This window comes from Coenobita brevimanus, chromosome 39 (genome assembly GCF_032717465.1).
Source record: "Coenobita brevimanus isolate Jiangsu-jjx chromosome 39, ASM3271746v2, whole genome shotgun sequence".
In the NCBI taxonomy this organism is placed as follows: Eukaryota; Metazoa; Arthropoda; class Malacostraca; order Decapoda; family Coenobitidae; genus Coenobita; species Coenobita brevimanus.
In genome coordinates, this window is record NC_136992.1 from 8,385,481 (window position 1) to 8,412,976 (window position 27,496).

A 27,496-nucleotide genomic window follows, 5' to 3' on the forward strand; every position below is an offset into this window, starting at 1 on the left:
AGAACTCCGCTCAAGCACTGTCTGATTCCATCACTGAAGTTTGGAAAATAAGTTGTATAAAGACGAAAATCTCTGCCAAGTTAAGGTGTACGCACTATTATTCGACTGAGTATAAAGAATAGGGACGCCTTCATGTGGTGGCACAGATATGACTGGGCTGTGGAGTTGCCTCATTACACAAACGTTTCTCAGTCCCCACCCTATCCTGCCCAGTATAAGACGGTGGACCGCGGGAGAAGGTAATTTCAGCCTGAAGTCCACTTTCTTCGTGTTCAGATGAGCTTGGGGCCTGAAAAACAACAACAGCAACAATTGCTATTACTACTAGTACTACTACTGCTATAACTACTACTACTGTACTACTACTACTACTACTATTATTACTACTACTGGTATTATTATTACTACTACTACTACTACTACTACTACTACTACTACTGCTACTACTACTACTACTACTACTACTACTACTGCTACGCTTCCGTAACTACTACACCACCACCACCACCACCATCACCACTACTGCTACTACTACTACTACTACTACTACTACTTTTACTACTACTACTACTACTGCTATTACCACTGATACATCTTGCTAGTACGACTTTATCTGTGTATCTATCTATCTACCTGTCTATTTATTTATCGGTACATACATTCACATACATATACAGTATATGAACACACACACACACACACACACACACACATATATATATATATATATATATATATATATATATATATATATATTGTATATTTATTTATTTATTTTTCAGATCCTACCCTTCTTGTTAATCATTACTGAAAACAAAGGCGAGATTCCTGAGGTCCGTAGCCTGGCCTTCCTCAGTGCAGCTACATGGGTCCCTGGTATTGTATTGATTATCTGCATTCATGTATTCTTTTAAAATACATATATCTAGGCGCTGGAGAGGGACGCCTTCACGTGGTGGCACCGATATGAGAGGGTGGTGGAGCTGCCTGGATATCTAAACGTTTCTCAACTCCTTACCCATCATTTGCAAGGAGTATGGTGGAACGGCAACTTCAGCCTGTAGTCCACTGAGTCTCCGTTCAGACAAGCCTTTGGTTGCAACTACTACTACTACTACTACTACTGGAATGAACCATCTTTACATGCAGTACATACACAGCCTCAGAAGCATTGATTTTTACAGTTGTCGTTTTATTGTCAGAGAAACAACTCTTCTCAGTTCCGTCTGAAGAAAATTTACAAAAGGCAAAATGCAGTCAAAACCGTATCTCTGCTAGTGCGTACCTCAAATGATTTTATTTCTTCGATTTGTATTCATTAAACTTTAGGAAGATACTTTTGTCTTTCTCTATACACTTATAGCACGTGACGTGGAGAGGTTAATAATCTTATCAACATAGACTTCGTACAATATTCATCTAGTGTTTATTGCTTCAACTGGGTATAATATTGCATGTAATATTACTTGCTTATATTGATACAAAGAGCTGTTAGCAGTATTCATAAACTGTGTCCAGCTTAGTAGTAGTACTAGTAGTAGTAGTAGTAATGGTGGTGGTGGTAGTGGTAGCAGTAATGGTAGTAGTAGTAGTAGCAGTAGTGGTGGTAGTAGTAGTAATGGTGGTGGTGGTAATAGTGGTACCGTAGTTGTAGTAGTCCCAGTTTCATTTGAGAAGTGAACCCAATGGACTGCGGGTTGATGTTGCACTCATCCTCAGTCCACCATGCTCCTTTTGGGTAATAGGGAGCTGAGGGACGTTGGTATAACCAGGGAGTGGAGCCGCTTAGCTAAATCGATGTGACCACGTGAAGGCCTCCCTCTCCAGCCCCTTCTTGAGCTTAATTTGTATACAAGATTGCATATTTGTACTTTTTTTTTTTTTTTGGTAAGTGGATGAGCCAGTAATGCATTGGTAGCACACCCAGCTCGCAACTAAAAAGATTTTCAGATGGTTTGGCAATGTGAAGATGATGGAGAATGACAGACTGCCTAGGAGAGCGAATGTGAGTGAGGTAGAGGGGGAGAGGAGGAGGAGGAGGAGACCAAGGAGGAGACTGAGGATAGAGATATGTGAGAGAGGGATGTGTGAGTTGGAGGGAGAACAGCCAAGTGGCAGAGGACAGGGCGACGTGGAGGGGGTTTGTTTGTGGCCACCCTTTATGGGATTGAGACGCCTGGCTTTAGATAAGCAGAGAGAACTAGAAAGACAAAGTCACAGAAGAAAACAAAATATCAACAAACAAATTTAACATTGTTCCCAGATAATTCTAGACGATTTTACTGAGGTGAGAGTGAGTCGTTGGAGCCTTTTCCAAACGGACGTGATGTGGTACATAGGAGTACATAGGAAATGCAGATAACAGGAGGCCTGTTGGCCCATGACGAAGTTATCTGTTGGATAAAGTGTTAATTCTACCAAGATTAAACCAACGTGTAAGAAAAAAGGTTAGATAAGATGAAGACTCTCCCCCATCCACCTAGCAGGAAAAAAGAAAAAAAAAAATGTTTGTCAGAAAGAGCATGGATGGATATAGGAGAAGCAGAAGAGGGAAAAATGTGCACTATTTAAGCTGTGTTCTGTAGGTATGTAAAAGAAAAGCAAACACAAAATATATTATTAAGTTTATTATTAAGCAAATGTTTCACAGTCGTCATCATACGACTACACTTCAACGTAGAAATAAACAACACTAAGTCAGTTACAGTCTATAGTCTCAAAACTGATTTTGTCTAGTCGAATTTTACACGTATCAATTGTTTTTTACTATTTACCGTTGTTGGTAGCCTATTCTATTGTTCCACTACGCGAATATTGAAGTAATTTTTTCCTTTATTAGTGTTGCATTTCGTGCTTTTTAGTTTCATTCCATTACTTCTATTCATAGTATCGTTCTGTACATCGAACAACTTATTATAATTATCATCGTCAGAAATGTTAAGACAATTAAATACTTGTATCTCCTCTGAGTCATCACTTTCTTTTTTTATAAGGAGAAAACAGACGTCGTATCTTAAGTTATTCTTCGCAGAGTAAGTTTATCAACGATGGGATCATTTTTGTGGCTCTGTGCTGCATTGTCTTGAGTCTGTCTTTGTCCATAATAAGATTCAAGGACCATTGCTGCACGCAATATTCTAGATGTGGTTGAACTAATATCGAATAGAGCTTAGAGATTACATCAGGCGTTTTATGATCAAAGTTCCTCGCAATGAAGCTGAGCATTGTCCTTGCCTTGTTACTGGCTGCAATACACTGTTTAGAATTTGTGAGATCTTCACTGATAATAACTCCTAGATCCTTCTCGCCCTTTACTTCCACCAGTGGGGTATGGAACATGAGATATTCATATTTAATGTTTTTGTTGCCAAAGTGCATTACTTTACATTTATCTACATTAGTTTTCATCTGCCATTTTTCGCTCCAGTTCATTAACTTATCCTGGTCGTTTTGTGTAAATTCATTGTCCACTTTCATAATTACCTTGCCTTCAATCTTCATGTCATCTGCAAATTTCGATATCTTAGAAACGAGCCCATTTTCTAGATCGTTGGTATACATGGTGAAAAGAACTGGTCTTAGAACTGACCCTCGAGGAACTCCACTTCTTACTTTTAGCCAATCTGATGATTCGCCACTTGTTACTACCCGCTGCTTCCTATTCGTGAACCAATCAGAAATCCATGAACATAGTTTGCTTGAGAGGGTGTGGGCTTTTAGATTTTCTGGTAGTCTTAGATAGGGGACCTTATAAAACGCTTTCTAGATCTCGGTGGATGATATCCAGCGGTATTTTTGCGTCTCAGTTATCGTATACGTTTGTAAAAAATTCATGGAAATTTATAAGGCATCATCTGTTATTACGAAACCCGTGCTAATTATCTGTTACAAGATTTTGCATATTAAGGAATGCGGTAATTTTATTTCTAACATTATTTCGCAAAATTTGCATAATAAAGCCATATTTGACGGTAATCTGTGGCGCGTTTTTTATCTTCTTTTAAAAAGAGATGGGTTATATTTTGGGGAACGTCCATTGATTAGGCACTTTACATTCAGTAAGAATTGACTGAATATTTTAGATATGGGAAAGGCAAACTCTAACATTCAGGTAATATACGAGGAAATATCACTCTCGGCCAGTTGATTAATTTGGGTCGATCTTCTAAAAATAATTCAACACATCATGTCTTGTCACTTTGGTGATCGATAACTTATCATCTGGTGTCGAGAAAACCGATTGAGGAATTCGAATGTTTGCATAATTTTCTTTTGTGAAAACACTGTGAAAGAAGTCGTTCAGAATTGTTCTTATTGTTTGGTTATCATGGACGAGATCGCTTTCCGAGTTTAGTAGAGGGCCTATGCTGTCCTTTACATTTCTGTACTTTTCACAAAATGAAAAAAAAAAAAAAGTAGGATTTGACTTTGTTTCACGAGAAACTTTCGTTTCAGAGTTTCACATTATGAAAAAAAAAAAAAAAAAAATAGGGTTCTCTTGCGACCAGTGATTAAATTTCTTCAGTATTCTTCGACATTCAGGCTGGTTATTTGTCATTATTTTGGGTAATTCTGGATACATTTTTTGGTTCGACAGACATCAATCGATTAGTGTACATTTCCCACATTTCTTCAGCATTATCCACCTGTAGTAACTTGATCCCATTGGTGCTGGGAGTTTAGTTTCTCATATTATCGAAATTAGCTTTTTAAAAACTAGAAACTGATAGGCTATATGTGTAGGTCTTACTGTTTATAGCAACTTCAAGTCAGATGATATTATGATCGCTGTTGCCATAATTTTCACCAACTTCTCACAAATTTGTTAGATCACTGTCTGTTGCTAGGGCATGGTCGAGAATATTATTACCACACGTCCATGTATTCACTGCATCCTCTACCAGTTCTAACAACCTGTCCTCTTCTTTACCTGCACGAAAATTTTTTCCAATCAGTATTCGAATTATTAAAATCCCCTCAAAGTGCGAGGGGTATAGAGTATTAGATAAATGTTTTTAGAGATAGCTTTAAAAATATAGATATATAGAGATAGCTTAGGATATAGAGAAATACTGGTAGAAGTAGCTGTTAAGAGATAGCTTAGGAATATAGAGATATACAGGCAGAAGTAGCTTTTTAGAGATAACTTAGGGACAGAGAAAATTAGAGATAGCATTTTAACTTAAGGAAAGAAAATTAGAGATAGTTTAGGGACAGAAAATTAGAGATAGCTTAGGGACAGAAAATTAGAGATAGCTTAGGGAGAGAGAAAATTAGAGATAGCTTAGGGACAGAGAAAATTAGGAATATCTTTTTAGAGATACTGTAGCATTTTATGTATGCCTGCTGCCGTCAAGCTACTTTATGAACACTTTTGCCCTCAGACGTGTTGTGGTGGCACCGCATGGCACTCTCCACCTGGCACGAACCCTCCGCTCAGGTGGCATCCTTCATCAGCTCCACCCTCGCCTCCCTGGCCCAAAGCACTGGTCCACGGTAGGTGTCATCATTACCACTGAGCCACCAGTTGACTTCCACCACCACTGCTATCACCGCTGTCACCATAACTACCACTATATACCACTTGACTACCACCACTGTCATTGTTACCACTACCACCATTACTACCGCCATCACCACCACTACCACCACCACCACTACCATTTCTACTATCAGCACTTACCTACCACCATCACTACCATTGCTACCATCAACATCACTACCACTACCACTGCTACCACCACCATCACTACCACTACTACCACCAACATCATTACCACTACCACTACTACCACCACCATCACTACCACTAATACCACCACCATCACTACTACTACCACTACTATCACCACCATCACTACCACTACCACTACTACCACCTATACCACCATTACCAATACTACCACCACCACCACCACCACTACCACCACCAGCACCACCACCACCACCACCACTGTTATCACTACTACTGCCACTGCTAGCACTACTATCATCACCACCACAACCATTACCACCACTGCCAATACTATTACTACCACCACTACCACTACCACCACTATTATCATTACGAGGTACTATTCAAAATTGTCTGGACTAATGCTATACAAAACTGAAAACTCACCATAGCTCCTATTGGCCGCCGTCACCCTCGAAGTAGTTCCCTTGCATTGATATACCGGTCCCAGCACTTCCTCCATTGCTGGAACGCTCCCTGGAAGTCCTTCTCGGCAAGAGTATCGAGCACCGCCGGCTGTTCCTTCTGTATGTCCTCAGTGATATCAAAACGACACTTTCTGCTTGATCTTCATTCTTGGGAACAGAAAGAAGTCACAGGGGGCCCAATGCTGCGAGGAGGGTCGGGGACGATAGCCATGTTGTTCTTGGCCAAAAACTGCAGGGTGTTGAGGGCATTGTGAGCTGGGGCATTGTCATGGTGTAGCAGCCAGTTGTTGTCTTGCCAAAGTTCTGGGCATTGCCTTCTCACATCTTCACTCAGTCGCCGCAAAACATCACACTAGAACTTGGAACTGAGTGGTCAGCTGGGCGATCCCCTTGATGTCAAAGAAAACGATCAGCATGCTCTTGACATTGCTTTTCACCTGTTTGGCCTTTTTGGGTCTTGGTGAGGCTGTTCGACCAAGAGATTTCTCACCAAACACTTGGTGAATCATTGCCAAAGTCTGTGTTGCATTTTTTCCGAGATTCTCACAAAATTTGATGCACATTATCCGTACTTTTTTTTTTTTTTTTTAAATCTCGAAACTCGCCAGACAACACGCGTACGACAGCAAACAAACGAATGTCATTAATCCCCACGTCCCCCATGCCCCGCGCCACCTGGCAGTGGCACACTGACTCGCAATGCATGTTACTACTGCCACCTAGAGGCGCATCATGCTACTACAACCTGTTTAGGAGTCGCGATCCCAGTCAGAAAAAAATTGGATATCACCTCGTACCAATACTGTCACCACCACCACTACTTCTACCATATGACTACAACAACAACAACAACTACTACTACTACTACTACTACTACTACTACTATTTGACTACGACCACTACCACTCCTATCACCACCACCACTACCACTACTACCACCATTACCACTGTCACTACTGCCACCAATACTTCTAACACCGCCACTTGACTGCCACCACTGCCATTGCTGACACCACTACCACCACCACCACCACTGTCACTACTACCACCACCACTACCGTTGCTAACATTCCTGCCACCACCACTACCACCAATACCACCACCACTTGAATACCACCACTACCTCTGCTACACCACTGCCGCCATTTCTACCACCATTGCCACTGCTGCCACTACTGTCTCCGCCTGATGTCCACAACTACCATTGCTACCACCACTGCAAACATTACCACCACACTTGACTACCATCATTACCACTGCTGCCACCACCACCACTACCACCACTGCCACCACTGCTACCAATACTCCCATCACTTGACTACACTCACTAACACTGCTAGTACCACTTCCACCACCTGACCACCACCATTACCACTGCTACCACCACCTAACCATCACCACTACCACTGCTATCACCACTGCCACCACCTGACTTCCACCACTACCACTGCGGCTACAACAACCACAATTACCATCACTCCCATTCTCTTACACTGCCTTTAACACGTTCACACAATAGTACTTCAACCCCTTCAAAGCTTGGACGAACTTTTACTGTTATTCTTGTTACCACCAGACGATATACATAACCTCAGTGAAGGGGTTAATGGGGCCTCTTAGCTAATCCCTTCAGTCTGACATTTCTCCTGAGTAAAATCGTCTGGTGACAGGAAGAATTAACTATGGCTCTTTCACCTTAACGTGGCCCAGATTTTCGTCCTTTAGAAGCTTATTTCACGTAGACGAGTGGCAGAAAGAGACAGTGCTGCATACTGACCTACGCCCCTTCCATAGCACTTCTTCGTGACTAGCGCCATATGCTAGTGTCAGTCTACTCACAGCTCAGCATTCAATATGAGGAGATGGTAGATCTGTGGCGTTAGAATACAAATGACGTAATCATTTTTTTTTTCTTTTTTTTCCTAACACATCATCAGGCTGCCCTCCTCTTGCGCCTTTGTACTCACGGCCGTATTCTACGTAGTATAGCAGACTTCGTATCAGATTTCCTAAGTGATCTTCTTTTTATCTTACACCTTTTTAAACATTGTATAATACTGAGGCAAACGATATCGATTCTACGGTATAGTGCTTTTGTTCTCAGCTGGCAAAAATCCGTAACTCTTTTTTAGCTTAGTTGATTGCCAAAGGCATTCAGAGAGGAGGATAGATCTGAGTATAGTTCAATCATTTTATTTTGGTGGCGATTTTCGTCCTTTTGCATCTTATTTCTTGTAAGTTTGTGATTGAGAAAGGTCATGCTACTGCTCAGCATCTTTTCATAGCACTTCTTCGTGACTTGCATCACATTAATGTTAATCTCCTGCTACAGCTCAACATTCAAGATGGAAGGACAGCAGTTTTTGGCCTAGGTAAAGTGAACAGAGTATACTAACAAGAGAGACTCATACCTACATAATTGGAGTGAATAGAGCATACTAACTAAGGTGACAGTGGACAGAGTATACTAACAAAGGAGGTTCATTCCTACATAAAATGGAAGAAAAGCATTCGGGAGCCGAATGCTAATCACCCGCCAGAATATGCAGTTGGCTTAGTCCAAGATTTTGGCCATAACTTGATGCAGTGAAGGTTTTATGTTGATAGCTGAAGGCGTTTATGAGACATCATGGAACTAAAGGGGGGTGATAACAACTAGTTGATGTTTGGCAGCCATTTTAGTGACCTTGACCTTGACTCCGAGTCCCAATTTTCGAACTTTTCCAAGATTATGGCCATATCTTGATACCTTGAAGGTTTCATGCTGATAGCTCTAGCCATTCATGAGATCTAATAGGAGCGCGCGCGCGCGCGCGCGCGCACGCACACACACACACACACACACACACACACACACACACACACACACACACACACACACACACACACACACACACACACAGAGGCACGCAAAACATTATTGCTCCGCCTTGCTAAAAAGTGGGCAATTTAAAGTAAAGAGTATGCCAATGAAAGAAAAGCATTCTGGAACCGAGTGCTAATCGCCACCGGATTATGCTGTTGGCCAAGTCCAAGATTTAGGCCATATTTTTATACCCTGGAGGTTTCATGTTGATAGCTCAAGCCGTTCACGAGATAAAGTGATGCTAAACGCGGGCGATAAAAATTAGTTGACCTTTGGGAGCCATTTTGGTGACCTTGCCCTTGACCCCGAGTTCCCATTTTCTAATTCGGCCAAGATTTTGGCCATATCTTGATACCCTGATTGTTTGATGTTGACAGCTGAAGCCGTTCATGAGATACAATGGGAACAGACACACACACACACACACACACACACACACACACACACAGAGGCAAGCAAAAACATTATCGCACTTCCTTCTAAAGGCGGGCGATAATAAAGGAGACAGAGAACAGAGTATACTAACCAATGAGACTCATTCCTACCTCATACCTAAGGCTCACCGAACTCCATGCAACCCAGCCTTAGTATCTGAGGTGGGAGACATGCCCAGTTCCCTCGGAAAAAAAAAACACACACACACACACTTTATTATATTTAATTGATATAAAGCTGCTGTGCCGCCGAAAATGCGGCTTTGTATTCCAGATCAGTGTCTTCACAGCACCTGCCACTTCACTTCCTCCACTCATTACTTCCTTCGGCCACTACTTCCTTCAGCCGCTACTTCCCTCAGCCAGTACTTCCTTCAGCAAGTACTTCCCTCAGACACTACTTCCCTCAGCCACTACTTCCCTCAGCCAGTACTTCCCCCAGCCACTACTTCCCCTAGCCACTACTTCCCCTAGTCAGTATTTCCCTCAACCACTACATTCCTCAACCACTATTTCCCTTAACTACTCTGTTTTCTAATTCCGTCATGCATTTACCTGTCTTTTTCCATCGCTGAATCTGGCGTTTATGTATTTCCACTAAATACATTCTCTCTTCCTTCCACTATTTTATCCAATTTCTCAGCAGCCACTTTATTTACTCATACCTACTGTACATTTAATTTCTGATCACGCTACCCACAGACGTTCACAAAACTCTGAATCAGTCTGCAAAAATCATGTTCACTATTATCCAACAGCCTAAAGTCCCCTTTTTGCGTCAGATTTATGATATTCCACCCCTTACCATTCAACATTCTCACCTCCGTAACTATTACTCTGACTACTCTCATATATATATATATATATATATATATATATATATATATATATATAGATATATATATATATAGATATATATATATATATATATCCCCTTCATCATCATCCGGACCTCCTTTCCCACCTTAGGGAAGGCCGAGGAGTAGCAACGTCCGGACAGCCCAAGTTTGCCCAATCCAATGGGCCACGTTTCCATTCACTCATCATTCAAGCCCCCGGAATCTGATACGCCTAAAACTTTCACCACATTCAGTAGCTTCACATAAACATATCCAATAGAGTCAATCCGGACGCTGTCACGTTAAATAGGGATGCCAAGTGCTTGATCATGCACGTCTCACTCATCCAGCCACCTCGATCTCTTGTCAGTTTCCTAGTCTGACCGTCCTCCAAGCCTCTCTTCCTCACACACTCATCGACATTATCCCTCTACCTTCTCCTTGGCCTACCTCGCCCCCTCCCTCCTTCAAATTCGCTCAGGTATACCTTTTTTAACCACTCTTTTGTTATGCATTCTCTCCACATGACCATACCATCTCAGTAAAATTTCTTCGATTCTGGTGTCCACAGACTTTCTCACTCCGCATCTTTCAAGAATCACATTATTTCGTGTCCTATCCACTCTCTGTACTCCACATACATTCCTCAGCAGTCCCATCTCCACTGCTCTCCTCTCGATTCCTCATTTTCATGCCAGAACACAGTTTCACATCCGTATGTTAAATTGGCACTAACACTCCTTCATATGAGCCTCGTGCAGCTGCAACACTCAAGCCTTTTGTTTTTTATCAAGGCCTTCATAGCACCAGCCACTTTCCTTCCTTGTGTCACTCCACTTTCCTCTTCTTTTGCACATTTTCCTCTTTTCTATCACTGTACCCGGGTAATTGAACTCTCTCACGAATCCCAATCTCTCTCTCTCTCTCTCTCTCTCTCTCTCTCTCTCTCTCACACACACACACACACACACACACACACACACACAGATCAGCTATCCATCGTGCTGGAGAGGGACGCCCTCACGTGGTGGCATCGATACACTGTAATTGAGCGGCTCCACTGCCCAGTTATATAAACGTCCCTCATTTCTTACACTATCTTTTAAAAGGAGGATGGTGGACTGCAGGAGGAGAGGAACTTCAGCTGCCAGTTCACTGGGTTCACATTTCAGATGAACATGGAATAACAACAGCAACAACAGCAACAACAACAACAACACCAACAACAACAACAACTACTACTACTACTACTACTACTACTACTACTACTACTGCTACTACTACAACTACAGCCACTACCACCACAAAGACGTCACACGCCCTCGTTTCACTTAGAGGATTGTATTCTAAGTGACATAAGGGGTGTTGTAGCTCCTCCTCGTCGGCAGTGTACTCTACAAATCACACCTTTCTGTCACTTATACACAAGTGTTGATGGTAAAAATATATAGCTAAGCATGAAGGAGCACACACAGAGTGCAACATCCACATCCTACAAATGTTCTAGAGGCCGCATATCTGATTTTGCCCTGTGACTTTGATCTTCGATTTATTGTTTTCAAAATCAAATAAGTTCCTTCTTGCATGAGTCTCGACCCATCCAACTTTAATCCAAATTTGGTCAAAGCCGCAAGGCATTTGACCTATTGGTTTCAAAATAGAATGTGGTCATCCTTGGCTGACCTCTAGCCCTTTCACAAAACTTGGTCCAAATGGAATAAAATCTGTTAGTTATTAGGGGAAAAAGTTGACCTCTCCCTGTGACCCTGACGTTTAACGAATTGTTCTCAAAATCTACTTCCTTTTCCTTTTCCGTACCCCGAGCCCTTCCGAAACATTTGGCCTAAATCGAGTGAAAACTTTAAGTTGACCTTACCATATGACCTTGATTTTTATCCTTTGTTCTCAAAACAGCGGGTGAACCCTTTGGCTGGCCTTCACTCCTTACACCAAGTTTAGTTTAAATAAGATTAAAACTGACTGTCTTGTTCACACAGATAAACACCGGCTGGATTTTGACCTTGCCCTGCGGCTCTTGCTGGTAGCTTAGTGTCCCTAATATCGAGTCTATTCGTTCCTCCCTCAGCCTCAACCATTCCCCCAAGTCTGGTTTAAAGCAAATGAAAAATACTTAAGCTCATCTTGCCATGTGACATTGACCTTTGACCTTTCCATGTGACCTTGGCTTGTCTTTTATCTCTGCTTTACACTGAATGGATGATGATGATGATGACAGTGATGATGATCATGATGATCATGATTTTCTCCTGTAATGGCAGTTCGGTGATGGCTGGTCGTTCTGTGCACCTGGCTAAACCCTCGGCCCCCGCCTCCCTCACTCACTCCACCTTCGTGTACGTTGAAGAGGTTCTACGCAATTGTGAGGTAAGGCCACTATTTACCACGTACACCTTGAGTCGTATTACGTTGTAGGTCATACGTAAGTGTGAGATAATTACACATTACATACACTTGTATCGTATTCACGCTTCTTAAGTGCACTGATTCACATACTTTTTTGTTTGTGACTTTTCCCTCTCATCTTAAATGTCAGGACCAACTTGCCTAACCCCGGGCTTCTACGCTTCTCATGGGGCAACATAGGATTGGATGATGGATGGATGGATGGATAGACCCTAAATAATTTTTCCCCCGACCTAGGACTTAAAAATGCTCGTACAGGTCGTTTTTACTACACTTATAATCGTATATACACATAGGAAGGCACGTAATATCTATATCTGTCTACCTACCTATCTGTCTATCTATCTATCTATCAGTCTCTCTCTCTCTCTCTCTCTCTCTCTCTCTCTCTCTCTCTCTCTCTCTCTCTCTCTCATCATCAGCCATTACAAGTCCACGGCTGAACAAAGGTCTCTCCCAACCTTCTCCACCAATTCCTTGACTGAGCCAATCTTTGCCACGTTTTCCCTGCAAATTTTTCTATCTCATCTCTCCATCCTCTGTCTGGCCTTTTTCTGCTACAATCTCTTGATGTCCAGCCAGTCAGCCTCTTGCTCCATCGGTTATCCTTTACTCATGCTACATGGCCTGCCAATCTCCAGTTCTGTTCTTTTATAACTTTGACTTTAGTCTGCTCTCTCACCCAAGCTGATCTTTTCCTGTCTCTTAAAGATATTCCTCTCTGAGAACGGATTCGTTTATATTCCATCGATTTTGTCAGTTTCCAGTTCTCACAACCGTACATCATAGCTGGAGTTATGCATTCGTTGTATACTTTTCGTTCCATACAAACTGGCAAGCTACTTTTCATAATGTCTCTATGTTTACACCGAAAGCTTTCCATCCAGTTGTAATGCGTCTTTTATTTCACTATCATGGTTTTTCGTTAATATTAGTATTTACCCCCAAGTAATTGTACACCTCGACGTCTTCAAGAATTTCTTTGTTATCCTGACGACGCTCATTGGTGAATTTGGATTAAACATTAGTTGTACTCCGGTTCATCTTTAGCTCTACTTTGAAACTTTCTCTGTTCAAGTCATTTAACATTTCTTGCAATGCCTCCGCTGTTTCTGAGATTAGGACAATATCATGTGCATATCTTAAATGGTTTAGCTTTTCTCCATCTATGTTCACTCCTTTGTTCTCCCAGTCTAGCGTTCTGAAAATACAGTCTAGGCATGCTGTAAATAATTTTATTGAAACTGTATCCCCTTGACGCACACCCTTCTCAATCGTAATTTTTTCTGAGTCTTTATGTAATCTAACTGTAGCAGTTCCCTCATTACATATGTTTTCGAGCAGATTTACAATGTTCTTGTTTACTCCTTGCTTTCGCAATGAATTTATAATTGCAGTGTGCTCCTCTGAGTCGAAAGCCTTTCCGTAATCAACAAAACCTAAGCGCAGTGGTTATTACATTCTTTAGTTTTCTCAGTTAGCTGATTCATTGCGTGTAGATGATCAGTAGTCGAATACCCGCTTCGGAATCCTGCCTGTACTCTAGGTTGGTTTTCTTCCAAATTTGTTGTTATTCTTTTCGTAAGGACTTTAGTGAAGAGTTTGTAAATGACTGATAATGAGCTAATGGGTCGACAGTTACTAATATCTTTTGAGTCGACTTTTTTGTAAAGTAAAATAACAACCGTATTGCATTACACCATGTTTTGGGAATTTTCTTCTTTTTTATACATTGAGTAAAAAAGTGGGCAAGCCTGTTTTGTACTCCTACTCCTCCACCCAACAGTAAATCTACTACTTTTCCATCTTCTCCCGGAACCTTCCCTCTTTTCATATTCTTAAGAGAAATATTTACTTCATCTCGTGTTACCTCAGGTATTTTATTTGTGTCAACTGAAAAGTTAGCTATTGGTACTTCTGTCTTTGATACATACAGGTCTTTATGAAATTCTTTCACTCTCTTCACCATCTTATCTCTGCATTTAATGGCTTCACCGTTTTTGTCTTTCAGTGATATAATTTGTTGCTTTCCTAGTGCCATTTTATTTCGGACTTGTTGCAGACTTTTTTCCATTTTTGATGGTTTCCTTGATGTGGTCCATGTTTCTCTTTCTTTTTTTCTTCTCTTTCTCTCGTGTTGATAAGTTTATTTAATTTCGCTCGTTCTGTTTCATCTTTCTTTGTTTTTACTTTCATTTCCTTCCTTTTTTCATGAGCTCGAGTGTCTTTTCTGAATATTTCTTGGCTTTGGTTGTGTTAGGTTTTCCTACTATCTCCACTGATTCCCTTAGCACTTATGTAGTCTGTCATTCCGCTCACTGATGTCACATTCAGCATTACTCAGAGCCTGGAATCTATTCTTTATTTCTAACTGACTGGCTGCTTTGTTTTCGTTTCCTTTTATTGGGAATATCTTTTTTTTTTTTTTTTTAATCATCTATTTTCGTTCCCTTCTGAAGCTGAATCTGGCTATGAAACCCACCATTGTATGTTCACTTCCTATATTTACTTTGTTGATAACTGTGAAATTTGTGATCGTGTTATTCATCATCATCATCATCATCATCCGGACTTCCTTTTCCACCCTAAGGCAGGGTGAGCAGTAGCAACGTCCAGACAGCTCAAGTTTGCCCAATCCAATGGGCCACGTTTTCATTCATTCATCATTCAAGCCCCCGGAATCCTGGCTCTATTTGATACGCCAAAAACTTTCACAACATTCTTTAGCTTCACATAAACGTATCCGAAAGAGTCAATCCGGACGCTATAATGTGAAAAAGGGGTGCCAAGTTCCTGATCATGCACTTCTCGCAACACTCATCCAGCCAGCTTGATCTTTTGTCCGTTCCCTAGCCTCACCGACTTTCATACCTCTCTTCCTCACACACTCATCCACATTATCCCTCCATTTTCTCCTTGGCCTACCTCGCCTCCTGCCTCTTTCAGATTCGCTCAGATATACCTTTTTCACCACACTATTGTTATGCATTCTCTCCACATGACCATACCATCTCAGTACACTTTCTTCGATTCTGGTGTCCACAGACTTCCTCATTCCGCATCTTTCACGAATCACATTGTTTCGTATCCTATTCACTCTCTGTACTCCACATACATTCCTCAGCAGTCTCATCTCCACTGCTCTCACTCTCTATTTTTCATTATCATGCCAGACCATAGTTTCACATCCATATGTTAAAGTTGGCACTAACACTCCATTTTTTTTTTTTTTTTTTTTTTAATGTATCCGACTCTTGGTAAAGGCTTCACAGCTGCTCCCAAGGCCCAGTAGTTCTCCTACATACCATACACCTCTACATACACCCACCGTTCATACTGAATACATGCTAGGGCTGTCTCATACAGGATTGGTGTATTGGTATTAGCGGGGGTATTATTATGAGTGTTGCAGCCTCGTGCAGCTGCAATACTCAAGCCTCTATTTCTTATCAGGGTCTTCATAGAACCAGCTACTTTCCTTCCTTGTGTCACTCTACTTTCCACTTTTTCTGTACATTTTCCTCTCTTTTCTATGACTGTACCCAGGTATTTGAACTCTTTCACCAATTCTAGTCTCTCTCCATTCACAATAACATCGCACTGGGAGTCACCTTCTCTCTCAGTAACCATCACTTTACTCTTTTCTGCATTTACTCTCAAGGCACGACGCTCACAGACATCAGCAAAACTCTGCATTAATCTATCAACTTCTTGTCCGGTATTTGCAAGTAATACTGCATCATCAGCATACAAAAAATTTGAGATATTCCATCCATCACCACTTATTACCAACGCCGTCCCTCTCTACATTACTCGTGTTTTTACTTCTTTCTTCACTCTATCGATATATATATTGAACAACCATGGGGACATCACACAGTCTTGTTTCACGTCCACACTGATCCTGAACCATTTACTACCATCATGAAAACCTTTGACGGCACCTAGCAGCTTACTATCTACACCGTACATGCACAAAACTTTCCACAATCCTTCTTTTTCTACTTTGTTGTATGCTTTTTCCAGATCCATAAATGCCATAAACATCTTATAGTCCTCACATCAAAGATCTTCTAAGCTGTACATCTAATCCTATCCACTCAAACGCTGACGATTCCACCCTTCACCTTCCATTCGGTTCCCATCTCAGCAGCTACATCAACAAACAAGGGATGAGGCTATGGCACACCTATTGTCTGACTTGGGTCGTATCTCTGACTGGGGTAAAAATGATCTTGTTTTTAATGTAGCAAACACTCAGTTTTACACCTATCAACCCGTCAAAATGTTTCACAGGAGCACCCACTAATGTTTAACAATATCCAGCTCAGTCCTGCATCATCCTTGAACATGCTTGGGGTTTCATTCACTCGGGACTTATCTTGGAAAGATCATATTGCATCTCTTGTGAAATCTGCTTCCAAGAGATTAGGTGTACTAAGCCGACTCAGTGCCTTCTTTACCCCTGCACAGTTCATGACTTTATACACGGGTTTTATTCACCCCTGTTTAGAGTACAACTCTCATGCATGGGAAGGCTCCCCACATACAGCTCTTCTCAATAGGGTGGAGTTTAAGGCTATTCGTCTCATCAACTCTCCTCCTCTTACTGGCTCCCTTCAACCTTTGTCTCTTCGCCGTACTGTTGCATCTTTATTTCTTTTCTATCGCCGCTTCAATGGTCACTGCTCCTCTGAACTGTCTGCTTGCACCCCACCATCTCTATGGTGGGCGTGTAGCACCCGTCTAGCAACAAACTCTCATCCCTTTGCTGTCCAACTTTCTAGTGCAAGAGTTAACCGTTATTCCCAATCCTTCATTTATGCAACAGGTCAACTCTGGAACTGTCTCCCTCTGTCTGTATTTCCTGTTTCCTATGAACTCCAGTCTTTCAAGCGCAGTGTGTCCAGGCATCTGGAAATGAATGGATCTTGAATTTGGCTCTCTTTTGTATTTTTTTTTTTTTCTTGGAAGGAACGTTCATGCGGGATCAGCCTTTGCTTCCTTCTTCCTCGCATAAAAAAAAAAGGGGGCCTCTCCACTATCTGTTTCACTGCAAATATTTCATCCACATATCTTCTGCCACTCCTAAAGCCACTTCTGCCACTCATTAGGACTTCTGATATCTCTCTTATTTTCAATATCTCTCTTATTTTCACTATAATAATTCTTCCATATAACTTTCCTACCACACTGAATAAACCTATGAAACGATAATTCTTGCTCTAACTTCGCTCACATTCATTTTTTTTACAGGGGTACAGTCACAGCTTTATTCCACTCTGCTGGCACGGTTGCATTCATTCATGCCTTCTTACATATCTACAATAAGCACTTCATTCCTCTCTCTCCACTACTTTTAATCATCTCTGCATTCACCTCATCAACCCCAGCTGCTTTCCTATTGTTCAGTCGCTTCACAACGTTCACCTGAGCGAGTGTCGCGTTTCCTGGTACAGCATTCCTTCTCTGCACACCCCCTAAACCAATCATGTTTACAGCGGCTCTGCCCCCTCTATTCCCATTCATCAGGCTTTCAAAATATTCTTTCCATCTGGTCCTCACTTCATCCTCATGGGTTAATAATCTACCACTTACATCCTTCACACTTTCACATTTCTTTCCATTGTCACTTCTACATTTCCGCACCTCTTTACAGAATAACTTCCTATTTTCTGAGTAACTTGCACTAATTTTTCTTCATAGATCAACATTCATCTTTTTCTTTTTCCTCTTCACTAGTCTCTTTACGTACTTCTTGCCCTCAATACATTCAATTCTTATTTCAGTTGGACCCCTGTTCTGTAACCACTCTAGCCACTTCTTCCTCTTTTCCTCCACTGCTCTCTTACCCTCTTCATCCCACTATGCCGTACCATTCTTCTTTGTTGTTACTCTTGTCACGCCACACGCCGCTTTAGCATGCTTAACTAAGCAATCCCCTTATGCACTCCACAGGCCGTCCAGATCCATTTCATTCCAGTTCACTGATTCCAACTCCTCCCCTACCTTGATCCTGTATTCATCTGCCATTTCTTTGATCCTCAGCTTCTCAACTTTCAGTCTTTCTTCCTGACTGCTCCTATCTCTCCTGGTCCACCTCACTCCTCTGCTTGAGCTTGCATACCACAATCATATGATCTGACAAACCTCCACATCGTCCTCTCACGGCCCTCACATCAGCAACTATTCCCAGCATCGACCTCTCTACGAGCACATAATCAATCAGGCTCCTTTCAACACGATTGCCGTTCCCTCTACACCATGTACAGTATAGTTATATGCATCTTTGTGTTTGAAATACGAGTTACAAATGCACAACCTCCTTTCCTGACACATATCCTTCAGTCGCTTCTCATAATTTTCTTCGGTACTCCATTACACCGCATTATGTCATCCTCAGGACCAGTGCCTACTCTTCCATTCATATCGCTCATTACGGTCACTTTATAGCTCCTGGGCATTTCTCCCACTGCTTCATCCAGGGCATCCCAAAACCTGTCTTTCTTTCTCTCTCACTCCTGTCATCACACGGTGCATACGCAACAAGCACTGCCACATTCACCTTCATAAACTTGAACTTGACATTCATACATCTCGAGCTGACACACTTGTAATCTCTCATTCCAACGTGCCACATTTCATTCATCAACAAAGCAACTCCTTCCATGCATCTTCCTCGCCATTCCTGCCCGACCTTACACACTTTACACCCTCCCACTCCTCCATTTCACACCCTTTCATCGTTGTTTTACACAACTCCATCACGGCATATCTCTCACTCTTGAACGCATTCACCACTTCCACCTCTTACTGTCTTCATTCGCACCTGTCACATTCCACATGGCCATACGAATCTGCTCATTTGGTTGGGGCCCAGGGCAGGTATTTGGCCCTCCGAGGCTCTCCGAAACGTTTGCCATGATTAAGTGATTTTAGGTAAGGGAATCTGGGGGACACTTATCCCGGCCAAAAACCCCGGTTATATGGTTACCACCCAGCTTTGTAAATGGTTTCCTGGGTACAGGAAACCATTTGGATTGTCACTCAGTGTAGAGATCATAAGGCATCCCTACATTGAGTGAGTGGATGATGGGCGCCCCCACCTACTTGTTATTCTTATCTGCTATAATGAAGTCGATTTCATTCTTTGTTTCGCCATTTGGATTTCTCCAGGTCCATTTTCTCGTTGTTCTTTGGTGAATGTGTTCATTATTCTCATGTTGTACATTACCACCATTTCTCCTCTTTCATTCCTTTCTCCAACTCCAGATTTTCTCATACGTTTCTCCATTTTTTAATTTCCCAACTTTTGCATTGTAGTCTCCCATGCCTATAGTATATGTGGTCTTTCCTTCTTCCATACTCTGGGAGATGTCGTCACAGAATGTTTTTCTTTCTTCAGGTGAGCTTTGAGAAGTTGGTGCATATACTTGTAGTACTTTCAAGGTGTATTTTTTTGCACAGTCCAATTACAACCCGTGCTGCTCTGTCAAATACATTGGTGAATATAACAATGTTGTTTGCAAGATTTCGGTTAATTAGAAAACTACACCACTATCTTTTTCATTTTCCTTTCCTCTGTAGTATAAACACACACACACACACACACACACACACACACACACACACACACACACACACACACACTTGGTAAACAGTGCACTGTCATGATGGAATAACTCGGTTTTCCCAGTGTATGGCCATGGTATCCTCACATTCTGATGAATTAATGTTTATGGTAAAGAGAATCCGTGAACTGACAGGGGAGTTGAAGTACCTGCGTCTAGTGACAGAGAAGTGAGGTAAATGTGTAAAGAAAGTGGAAAGTAGAGTTGGGAAACGGAAGGAAAGTGGATGCTATAAAGACCTTGATATAAAACATAAGTCTGAGTATAGAGGCCACTAGATGACTGCATGATGGAGTTTTTAGTGCCCACATTAACAACTGGGCGAGAACCGATGGGGTGGCACGAACATGACAAGTCAAGAACAAAAACAGTGAAGGCAGGGTGTTGAGAAATGTTTGTGGTGCGCAGAGATAGTTGGATAAGAAGTGCGCCTCATAAATGAAGCAAAGTGACGAAATTTGTGAATAATAGATGAGAATGTGCTTAGATGGTATGGTTAAATGGAGGGAATGCATGGCGGGAGGGTGATGAAAAGGTATATATGAGTGAGGCTGAGGGTGGGGAAGATGATGTGGGACAAGAAAAAGTTGGACAGAAATGATAAATAAGTGCCAGAGAAAGTGGGGACTGGAGGTTGGTAAGGCTAGGTGCCTGACGGGGATAAAACTGGCTGGATGAATTGTGGACGAGGGAGCACATAGCAAGAAATTGGTATATATTCTTTTACTTGACAGCTTTTAGATTGTGTGTAATAATTTTTATGCAAAGAAGAAAGAATCAAAGGCCAAAAGTCAGCAAAAAATTGTTCTGTTCGAGATAATCTGAAGAGAAGAAAATCAGACTCAAGATCCGTTCATTTCTAGATGTTTGGACAAATTAAAAAAATCTGAGGATCATAGGCAAATGGGAACACGGAGAGAGGAAGACAGTTCCATAGCTGACCTGTTGAATGTATGACTGTCTGAGTGTATCAATCAATTATTGCATGAAAGAGTTGGGCAAAAAGAGGTAAAGGTGTGCTGACAGACGGGCGCCACGCACCTGCGTTAAAGGAGGTGAGGTGCATGCATACAGTAATGAAGATGACTGGTTTTTAAAACAGCTATAGTAAGGAAAGACACAGCAGTGCGGCGAAGGGGAGAGAGAGAGAGAGAGAGAGAGAGAGAGAGAGAGAGAGAGAGAGAGAGAGGGAGGGAGGGGGAGAGTTACAAGGAAAAGTTAGAATCTCAAAGATTTGGGGGTCCATACCGAGTAGATACTTCGTGTTAGCTTTGCAGTGCATACCCACTAAACACTCATCCTAGTGTGTGTAAGATTCTGTCAAGGTTTCTTTTATACTGTACTGCAGTAGTGTCATTAGCAACATCCATGGGGAGTCTGTTCCGCGTGGAGCAACCATGGTTGCGTGTTGGGTTCATGTTGAATCTACGCAACTTCCTATGATGAAGACCGTCAAACCCATTCAGTATTTTAAACACTTCAGTGACTTGACCTTGTAGTCTACGATTTACTAATGAAAACAGTTCCAGAGCCCTCAGGCGATCCAGCTAACTCAATCTCCTGACGGCTGGAATAAGTTTTGTAGCTCTAGCTTGAATTCTTTCAAGTCGTTTTCCCAATTAGTTATCCTCAAAATTCTCCTCAAAAGTGAATAATCTTACCCGGGATTTGCATGGTCAGTATCCTTACCTTTACCTTACTATCTCCAAGTTATATAGTATTTGCCATGTCTCAGAAAGTTTCCCAAGCCCACACAAGCTGGGCTGGAGTTTTTCAATCCCTTCAAGTCTGATCACATTTGCCCCAAGTTTGATGTCATCTGAAGACTGAGATCATACACACCAACATCTACGTCACTGATATTAATGGTAGGCAGGTATTGACCAAGGACTGACCCTTGTGGACCTCCAGAAATGACTGAATCCTAACCAGGTGACAGAGAGAGAGAGTGAGAGAGAGAGAGAGAGAGAGAGAGAGAGAGAGAGAGAGAGAGAGAGAGAGAGAGAGAGAGATTTTGAAGGTAGTTAGTAATAGCAGGAAAGGTGATGAAACGGAAAGCCTTTGACTCCACCTTATTTAGGTCTGTGTGTGGTGTCTTCCCCCCCTCACACACACACACACACATGCAAGTTGTACTGCACACAGGAGCGAAGAAGACCCTTGTTCGCAGTCAACAATTGAGAGACGCACATGTGTGGGTGGTTGTCTGTGAGGTGGAATCAGGATTTCGATGGCTTGAATGGTGATTGAAGTAGTTTGTGCCCCATTTCATATAACATGGTATTAATTAGTTCTGCCTTCATCATATTTTTTTTCTCTTTTCTTGTTTTGTGCACCCTGTCTGACCCAGGCCTTGGATGGGGAAAAGGGTTTGGTATGATAATGATGATAATAATGTTAGTATAAGAGCAACAATAATCACTACTGCTACTACTACTACTACTGCTACTGCTACTAATGGTGATAATGATAATGATACACAATTCCCAGGACGGTGACAGGCTGGACGTGGCGTGGCTGGCTTCAAGGCAAAGTCTGATCCCATCTCACATCCTCTATAGACATCTCAGCCCGAACTCTGAGTTTGGGGAATTATTTGCAGCAGAGGTTTGTCTGTTTCCAAACGTTCTTATCTTGGATTTACAAATGATTGATGGTTCCTTTACCTTCCCTCTGTCTGTCTGTCTGTCTCTGGGCACTTGGCATATCCGAGTTAAGAGAACTTTAATAAACACTCCCTCGATGCAGTGTTATAATTATTTCACATTAACTTGGCCCAGGGTATCGTCCTTTTGCAGCTTATTTCATGTACCTCGGTGGCAAGGGAAAAAATGCAACGGATCTACATCCATTCCATGGCACTTCCTCGTGACTAGCATCACCTAGTGTTAATCTTGTGCTACAGGTCAGCATTCGAGATGGAGAGTAGCAGTTTTAGGTTAAATTAAACTGAAAATAATAAACAAGTGGCCTTATTCTTCATGAAAGGCCGTTTACTACGTTAGGTGGTAATCTTATAGCTATATGGATGCCTTGTGGTCTAGTGGGTTAAGAAATTTCAATCTGGTGTGGCCCATTAGGGTTTATATCAATGGGTTGGTTGGTTGCGGGTTATTGCTCAAGTAACATAACTCAGGGACATTCCACTGTACTCTTTTCACTCTAATGGCCTAAAATTGTTTCTTTTTAAATGAGTAGACAGATAGATATATTGATATAATGCGAGATGGAGGGATAGACAAATTGATAGAGATACATATAGATAGATAATAGACTGAAACTGTGAAAGATAGATAGGTAGGTTGGTGGACTCTGTACAGTAAATGTACAGAAATTTATATATTTAATGTATATATGTATTTATATAATGTATGTATACAGTATAACACACACACACACACACACACACACACACACACACACACACACATACACACACACTAACAGGGGTACCCGGCGTTGCCCGGGCCCTAAAGGCTAATACTCTAATCCTGTTTGTTCTAATTCAATTTTTCTGCTCCAGAAAGACCATGTACAGTCATAAGAAAAACTATCGTTACTCTTCAGATCTAAGCACTATGAAACAATGACGAAGTCTTATGGAATGACGGGACAAAAAAGTTTATACCACAAACCCGTCAGTGTTGGTTATGTGAGACACAGATATTAGAATTTGTGTTAGAGGTAAAAAAAAGCTAATTAGATCGTTTGGCCTCTGTGCGAAGAGACAATACGTTATTATCCGGCACCGAATTCATTAAATAAAAATAAGAGAGAATGGTGTAGAGTCGGCAACACACATGCAGACGGGCAATGAGTATGTGCACCCATGCCAGACGTATGATAGTAACATGCAGTGTTAGTACATTTCAATGTAATAATGATATGTATTGCTTTCTACTTAGAATAAATGTTGAGTAGAAGGAAAATAATAATTCGTGTTCAGTCTCATTGCTTTAATATTTTGTATACCCACCCCCTGCTTCCAAAACCAAGGTAAAGAGAATATAAGGTAGTTTCACACGGGGGGGGGGGGAGCAAAACCGTGTCTCGGTCTGCGCATGACGTCACAGATAAGCCAGACTGAGGGTCTCCGCTTGATAGTGAGGCCAGGCGCTCACCTACCTGCCCTGTAATATTAGCTCCCTGGCCTATATGGATTACTTTTAATTGCATCCTAAATTGCATGCAGAGCAAGGAAAAAGTTAATGCTATGTTTCTGGGATATTTTAAAATATGTTTTCAAGAAGAACTATCTGTTTTCAGAGAATATAGGAATGTCGTATACAGGGTCATACAAACACAGATCCGACGTCACAGATGCCTGTAAGCTAGCTGAGTATGAGAAAAACAACTGAAAATATTGACAGAGATCACTGGTTGAGAGTAGGCTACAGCAACACCAAATACCTACCAACTGATCCGGAAATCATCAGTTTATGTTGGTACACCATTACATTCGTTTTCTTTCACGCTTCCATTCTCTCTCTTTCTTATTATCCTTGACGTCACACTCGCTGCGTGAGCCAAGGACGGTGAATCTACCTTTCATTCCCTTGTCCAAAACAGCCTCTAGACGTCGACGCATGGATGACACTGACTCAGCCACACTCCATCCATATTAACTCTGAAGCATCCATCTGAAGCATTTAACCACCAAAAGCAAACGAACTCGTGCACTCCTGCTAGACTATCATAAAAAAAAAAAAAAAGTCGATGCCTATAGATTTAATACCCTTCAAAAATAACGTATTTGTTGTGTTCTATAGATAATAAGTGTTGAATAGTAGGAAAATAATAAACGTGCGAGTTTCATTATTAATTCCCGGCAGGGAGCTCAGGGTAAAGCAAACACGTCCTATATACATCCACCACAAATTGACTTCAGACCTACACACAGAATTGGTATGGGAAAGTTGTCTGCTTTGTGTTTCCACCTCTACCAAGTGAGTTTTTGGGGCAAAAAGTACCTGGCAACTCCTCTGGTGTGGCAAGAGGTGGTGAAACACTCAGCACGTCAGTGCTTGCCCAGAAGCGAGAGTGGGAGTGTATGTTCCCGTCGCTCCGAGCATGCACCTCCCTCTCTTTTTTCGTATGCATTACTCTTTGCCCTGTTATTTTCCTAGAGTCAAGTTGTCATGCCTGAAAAGTACTGCTCAAGGGATAAGAGGGTCGGTATTATTGCATGGAGGGAGGATAATGTCCCTATCACACGATCTGTGAACGTACTGGACGTGCAAAGTCAACTGTCATGAGGATTCTTGCTGCAGCGCGCTGATGTTGTACCAGAGCACAAGCATGGCGGTGGAAAGAAGAGGACAACTTCCAGAGGTACAGATACGCTTCTGAAGAGGTAAGGAATCATGAATCCTCGACTGACAGCAGCAGAATTGAAGAGAAATCATCCCCAGCTGTTACAAGATGTCTCAATTAGAACTATCCAACACCACTTGCAGAAGGAGCTGGGCTTGCCAAGCCACACTGCAGTCAAGAAACCGCTTCTCACTGACCACATGAAGAAGCAACACATTCAGTTTGCCAAGAAGTATGCACACTGGATATCGGATGAGTGGAGAAAAGTTGTTTTCCAACGAATGCACATTTCAAGTGTTCCAGGTGCGTTTTGCCAAGATTCGTCGCCTTGCCTCCCGTAGTCGAAATGACCCTGCTTGCACGGTGCTGACTGTTAAGCAGCCACAATCAGTAATGGTATGGGGATGTTTCTCAGGTGAAATGGGAAGGGGAGGCCTCTACTTTCTTCCTAAGAACTTGATGAGGATTGGTGGCTGGTACATTGAAGTTCTGACAGATCATTTGTTACACCTTTTTGCTATTCATGGGTGCGACTTTTTCATGCACGATTCAGCTCCATGCCACAAGTCAAGAAAGGTGACAAAATTGCTTCAGGATAATCGGATTGAGGTCCTCGACTGACCTGGCAACAGTCTGGATCTAAATCTGATAGGAAACTGCTGAGCAAAGATGAAGAAAATCATGGCAGAAAAGAAAACACCCAATCTGGACAACCTCAAGACTGAAGTGACAAATGTTTGGTGCAAAGAAATGTCCTTAGAATACTTTAGAGATCTAAGTGATTCCATGCCAAAATGCATCCAACTGGTCCTGATAAACAAGGGAAACATGATTGCATATTAATGAATGGCATTTCTTGAACAAACATTGTGATATACTATGATTTCTGTGTTTCTTAATACCTTGTGGGGGGAAGTCCAAAGTCAATTTGCAGTAGCTGTTTATCCCCGCCATATGGTTCATTCTTGCTCATTATTCCAACTCCTGTAATGGGATTGTGATATGGCAACACTAGATAGGGGAGGGGCGAACAGCAAGGACCAGCCCACATAGCCCAGCTAACGTTCGTTTCGCATCGAACATTCCTGGTGGTACCAATAGTTTTTCTTATGACTGTACACCTCTTATGCCTTTGAAGAAGGATGATAAGAGGTCCAGGAATTTTCTGTTTCAGATTTAGCAGACGAACGCACAGTATTTGTGCGCACTTGTGTACTATTACCAGTGACCTCAAATGACCTCAGAGGTCAACCTTACATAGCCTATGTCCAAACCGGAGGTCATATGTCTCCATGCCAAAAATTGGGCTGCAGAGGTACCCCGCATTGCCTGGGTCAAAAAGCCGAACACTCTACCAGTGACCTCAAATGACCCAGATCTGAATTTTGATCCCTCCTAAAGTCTTCTTTGGGTCACCCTGATTCAGAATTATATGGGTCTGTGGGTCTGTGGCCTTTGGTTTGGGCGTGATTGCAGGACAAACAAACAAACAACGTGGCTCATTTATATATATATATATATATATATATATATATATATATATATATATATATATATACACAGTACATACAGAGCTGGGCAGTATTTAACCCGCCCCGTCCCATCGACGTATGGGTACGTTGCAATGGTTTGCATTTGCCAGTCCCGGCGACTTTTACCTGTACGTCGTGCAATTGCAAGGTCCCTAATTTGCACAATTTTCAATTTTTGCGCGTCATTTTTCGTATGTATACACGGGACACCTTCCTCTATTCCTCTACAAGATGCCAAGCAGGGACAATGCCTTACACCACATAACCTCCCCCCTCCCCCCCTCATGCCACTGTC

At 41.9% G+C, this 27,496-nt stretch overlaps 1 protein-coding gene across 1 annotated transcript; it reads left to right on the forward strand.

Annotated features, from left to right (window-relative positions):
- Positions 1-820: 820 nt before the first annotated feature.
- Positions 821-27,068, forward strand: LOC145396699 (hemolymph clottable protein-like). The gene is made up of 5 exons (XM_080269986.1): positions 821-876; positions 5,385-5,496; positions 12,581-12,686; positions 22,847-22,963; positions 26,931-27,068. Exons 2-5 carry the CDS (start codon positions 5,405-5,407, stop codon positions 27,066-27,068), a joined length of 453 nt encoding a protein of 150 aa, XP_080126112.1. The 5' UTR covers positions 821-876; positions 5,385-5,404.
- Positions 27,069-27,496: the final 428 nt, after the last annotated feature.